The sequence below is a fragment of the Bidens hawaiensis genome, unplaced genomic scaffold (genome assembly GCF_021521415.1).
Source record: "Bidens hawaiensis isolate Kalapana, Puna unplaced genomic scaffold, B.hawaiensis_p1.1 tig00002186_1, whole genome shotgun sequence".
NCBI lineage: Eukaryota > Viridiplantae > Streptophyta > Magnoliopsida > Asterales > Asteraceae > Bidens > Bidens hawaiensis.
In genome coordinates this window covers 2,557,827-2,563,216 of record NW_027491117.1, presented here as the reverse complement: position 1 = coordinate 2,563,216, position 5,390 = coordinate 2,557,827, and the positions used below count along the sequence as shown (strand labels likewise).

Sequence of the window (5,390 nt, the reverse complement as noted above, 5' to 3'; positions counted from 1 at the left end):
CAAACCAGCCCTCCACAGACAACTCGGATCCCACGGGTTTGGGTTTGTATTCAGGTTTGAGCTAGAGTTTGTGTTAGGGTTCGGGTTTGGGTTTGGGTTCGAGCTAGGATTCATGGTTAGGAAAGCTTCAAAGTTTTAGAGTAAATGCAGGTGTGAAAATGAAAGTTGTTCGAGTAAAATAGGAAAAATGGTTTGAATTTATAGAGAAAATGGTTAAAATAAATTTTTTTTCCTAACGGTTAGAAATATAGCCGTTGGGGTGGGCCCCCTTAAATCAATTCATCCGCGCCGACCGTCCAGAAGGCCCTCCCCCTCCCCCACCCCCACCCCCCCACCCCCACCACCGACGGCGCCCCTAGGCGGTGTTCCTTTTCCTTCCGCGCCCATAGCAACCCGTCTTATGGCGATTGGTTATAGTTTAGTGGTTAATTTTTGCATTTAAAAGGAATTTTTAATTATGGACTAAAACTGAGCAATCATTTAAACCAGATCATAAGGTAAACCAGTAATTCCATTTATTCCGTTGATAGTCAGTTAACGACAGAGGCTCAGATAATTTATTTTTTAAATCACAGGACTGAACTAGTTTTAAATTTTTTTTCTCGAGTCCTAGTTATACCTCCCTAGGAGCATTCCCAGCCCGTCCCCCATCCCCATCTCCATAATTACACTATATAACACCACATCTCTCTCTACAGTTTAATTAAATAATATTTTTTTATATTTTTATCATTACAGTTTTCTCTCTCCATCCTATAATTTACAAAAAATCACTACCTTTCTCCCAAATATATAAAAAATCACTTCCTTTTCTCTCCTCACCCTATAATTTACACTAAAAACCACTTACAATCCCATCCTATAATTTATAAATTCCCTTCACAAAATTATAGAGGATGGGTTGAGAATGCTTTAAAACAAAGGGACGCAAAAATAATTTTCTCAAAACTATACGTGTGAATATATTTAATATTATAATAGATTATTACATGTATATTATATCAATCAATTCTTTTAGCCATCAGGGGCCACATGTCTGAAGAACCCTCTGGGACTGGACGCTTAAATAGTTATAAATTATTATATCTTAATCCAATAGAGCCCTCATTACCGAAGGAATGTCATTAATTGGACGTTAGGTGGGATTTATTGTATAAAAATATTGAAAGTAATAATAAAATATATTCATTTAATAAATAACTGTGCGCAGGTAATACAGATCCAATCAATAAATTGGATGTGATTGAATGATATAGTACTCACTTTACAAGTGAGAGGTAGGGGGATCAAACCTCACTACTACTAATTTATATGGGATATATGAGGGATGACCTTGCCAGGGTTGGAGTCCTAATCTCACCCAGTTTTACCGGCTCCTTGCTGTCATGGCCATTACAGATCCAATCAAATGTAAAGTTGTTAACGTATTAAAGCAGTTAACAATGTCTCCTTTGATTACTACATGCTTATGTAAAGTGGTATAACATAGTTTAGAAATCGCTAAATGACTTTTTAATTTTTAACTCTTAATACATCATGCATATGCATGTTAAGACATTAAATCCCTCTTGAATTTAAAAAATGAACAAAGATCAATCAATATTCAGTACCATGCATGAGATCTAAAAAAGCATATACATGTTTCCCAAAAAATGGTAGTTAGAATAGAAAGTAGGCAAATTCATTAGTCACAAAAGAAATGTGATAACAGATAAAAGCTTGGTTAAGGGATGTACAAAATGATACCAAGTCCTAATCCAAAGTCCTTCGGTTCCACACGCCCGGGCCAGTCTTGCGCCTGGGTCTACCCACTGGTCTCTTGTTCGTGTTGTTTGGTGTGGTTAATTTGGAAATTGACCGTATTTTTGGAGCCGGTTGTTCCTTCTGGCTTGAATCTTCAGAAACCGAAACAGGAATTGTGTAGTTATTTTCTTCTTCGGGTACCTGCAGATTCTCTATAGGATGAAAATTTAAAGCCCCGGAATCTGTTTGTTGCTTCTTTACTCTGCGGTTGTATATCAGAGTTCCATCCGTACTCTGCATGAATAAAAACAAGGCAGGTTGGGAAACGGGTAAAGACAGATTTGGGTCAAATGAGCAAATTTTGAGCTCTATTTTTAAATGAGCAGCTCGGATTGGCTCAGCTCGTTTGGAAATAGAGAGCTCGGCTCAGCTTGGTTAGAAATAGAGCTTGAAAATTTTAACGCTCGAGCTCAGCTCGTTTAACTCAAGAGAGCTCAAACTCAACTCGTGTGTATTTTTCAAGCTGGGCTCGGATTGTTTTTTATTTGTCAATAAATTTATAAACATTTTTAATTGTTTTTTTATAGATTTTTTAATTATAAAATTTGTTATAAAACATAATATATGTTATCTAGTAATTTTTTATATGTAATTATTTATAATAAAATAATAATTGTTATCATATAAAAATATATATATTAATAAATTAAATAACAATTATGCATATCATAGGCTCTTATAGGCTCACAAGCCAGCTCGATTCAAGCTTTTAGCCATCCGATCTCGAGTAGCTCACAAGTAGCTTGGCTCGTTTGCATCCCTATGAGCAACTTTAGCACCAGCTGGGTAAGGTCATTTTGACTAAAACAACCTTTATCCCAAATTTTAATTTTATTATACTCAAAACATTATAATAATCCAATAAAAACACAACTCACTCGTTTTCTCGAAGCAAAATAAGGCAGTTCCACGGGTTCATTTGCATCATGATCATCAATAAATTCAGAAGTTCCATTTTCATGTTTGACCACATCATGACGCGTAGTTAACTTCATTAACTGAGACGCAAACGTAGCATATAAAGACGGTTCATCCACATCTGTTAGAAAATCCGGTTCCTTAACGGGCTCACTCACTGTTTTACTATATTCTCGCAGCATCAAGTTCTCTGTGGCTAAAATCCTTTCATTATTTTCACTCATTACTACATCGAGTCGGTCCTTCATTTTGCACACTTTTGACTGTGAAACTTCAATCTTGCAAAGCATTTGTTCCAACTCATCCGGGACCCTAAACTCGTTACACGTGTTTTTAGGTGAGGACGGGCCCGCAAGGCTAGTCTCATCAACATCCATCGTCCGACCGGGAGCAGGGGACCCACGAGTAGCAAGATGCGAGGATATGTTTTGATATAACATGCACATATTTGTGTCTGAGTCTTCATGTTTTTTCCTTATTTTCCTCTTCATTAGTTTCTGTCTTTTGGAATCATGAACATAAGGCATTGACTTTGCACAACAACCTTCTAATTCAAAGTTTTTGTATTTCAACTCTTTTGTCTTATAATGTTTTTCAAGCTCTTTGTCATACATAACCGCGATCGACTCGAATTTTCTAGCCTGCAATTCGAGCCATTGGCATCGCCACATAATCGGTTGTATAAACTTCCTCCAATGCGATGTCACCTTTTTTTTCCTGAAAATATAATAATCGTTTATTATATTTACTATTGTTTCATTAAAATTTCAAGACTAAGGAAGCATTACCTTAAGGGAAACAAGTCACCCGACCCAACACGCCCGTGCATTGGTGCGGCGTCCACACGTAAACTCGACATAACCTCATTGTCGGTTTCATATTCACGACTTTCATCATCGGAAAATGTGTTACCAAAAGAACTTGAAGAGGCGGTAGCATCATCAGATCGGAGTTGACCCGAACCACCCGCAACATTATTTTCACAGTTTAGTAAATCACCCGTAATACCCGCGTGCTTAGTTTCAGGTTTCTTGTTTCTAGTTGAAACAAACGCAGTCATTCTTTAAGACCACAAGCATAAATGGAGTACCTAGATTATTCACCTGCATTTTAAATATTCCAAATTAAAACACAAATTTGATATGTATATTGTAAGGGTGTGCATGAAGAACCGAAATGAAAACTGACGGTTTGATTTATGTTTTTTTTTTCTGTAAAAAACGTATTGGTTTTACATGTAAAAAAGACCGAACAAAGTCTAGAATTTTTCATTTTTTATTTTTATTTTAAGTAATTTATTGAAATTTAATAAATGCTTAACTCAAATATATTTTAGCCTAAATGTATAATGTTCAATTAGTTAATTAATAATAAACAATATGAGTTAGGCCGAAATTCATTCTTTTCGGCCAATATTTTTGGGGCCAAAATTTTCAAACTCAAATGGCAAAACCGAACCGTTTTCAAAAATTCAAAAACCAAAGTTTCTGTTTTTTGTTCGGTTTTAGGCCCCAAACCAAACCGTGCACACCCCTAGTTTGTATTCCATTATGCGGAAAGAAAGATAAATTCTGAACTCGAAACAACATGATCAACCCAATTACAAAATTTAAAATTAAACTATAATTTATTAGTGGTTTCAAAACAAGGACTTCAAATTACATATCACAAAACCCAATTACGAAATTAGGCCTTCAAATTAACATACCCATGTCCCAAAATTAGGGACTTTTTATATAAAACAATCAAATTCACCACCAAATTAACATGATCAACTAACACTTACAGGGTCCAAATTTTACGGTTGAAAAAAACATAAAGATTATAACTTTTTCGCGGGAAATACTTACTTGGTGACGTTGAAAATCGAAAAGGGTATGGTGGGTTTTGAAGGAATTGGATTATTATTTAACGAATTCGAAAATCTTGATTGATTCTTGACTGAGGAGGATTTGATGGTGAGCGAGGAGGTGGAATATAATTATAATTATTAATTATTAATTATTAATTTTGTGGTGATTGTAACTTGGGCCTTACGCTATTCATTGGAAATTGAATTTCAAAGCAGATTTATTTGGATTCCTAGTTTCAAAGATTTTTTATTCATTATATTAATATTAATGATGACTCTTATTTAAAATAAAGAGTTGTTTCGTGAAAACACGATCTTCTTCGTTTGGTAAAGTATTTGACATTATGTAAATAACTTTCAATATTGGTTTCTAAAATAAAACATGTAAGTATTTTTTTTTTTAAGGGAGTTCATTCTAAACATGAAAACATAGAAAATAATAGGTAAATTGGATTTTAATAATTCTAACTTAGTTTATTGTCATTGATGGTCTCAAATTTAAAACAGTTGCCCCTCAATAGTCCCTTGCTAAAAAAATTTAACAGCGTTAAGTTTTTTTCGAATTTCAAACTGATTTTTTAGGGCTATTAATCAGAAGAAAGATACGAGTCGATTGATGTAAAACTTAGCTCGAAACGATGCTCAAAACAGCTTATTTTTTGTTAATTTGAAGTTCAAACACCTGATTTGAAGCACTAATCAAGCCATTTGGAGCATCATTTCGAGTTACGTTTTACATAAATCGACTCATATTCTCCTTTTGATCAAAATCCTTAAAAAATTAGTTTGAAATTCGAAAAAAATTTAACCCCTTTAA

The 5,390-nt window shown here is 34.5% G+C and overlaps 1 protein-coding gene across 1 annotated transcript; it reads right to left on the bottom strand.

Annotated features, from left to right (window-relative positions):
• Window positions 1-1,658: 1,658 nt before the first annotated feature.
• LOC143610079 (uncharacterized) lies at window positions 1,659-3,781 on the bottom strand. The gene is made up of 3 exons (XM_077084651.1): window positions 3,510-3,781; window positions 2,682-3,438; window positions 1,659-2,037 (listed from the first exon to the last, which is right to left on the bottom strand). Exons 1-3 carry the CDS (start codon window positions 3,779-3,781, stop codon window positions 1,753-1,755), a joined length of 1,314 nt encoding a protein of 437 aa, XP_076940766.1. The 3' UTR covers window positions 1,659-1,752.
• Window positions 3,782-5,390: the final 1,609 nt, after the last annotated feature.

Coding starts and splice junctions, on each gene's coding strand:
- LOC143610079 (XM_077084651.1), bottom strand. CDS start 3,781: ATGACTGCGTTTGTTTCAACTAGAAACAAGAAACCTGAAACTAAGCAC. Junction 3,439..3,509: donor GGTGACTTGTTTCCCTTAAG/GTAATGCTTCCT, acceptor TTATATTTTCAG/GAAAAAAAAGGTGACATCGC. Junction 2,038..2,681: donor ATTTTGCTTCGAGAAAACGA/GTGAGTTGTGTT, acceptor TTATTCATGCAG/AGTACGGATGGAACTCTGAT.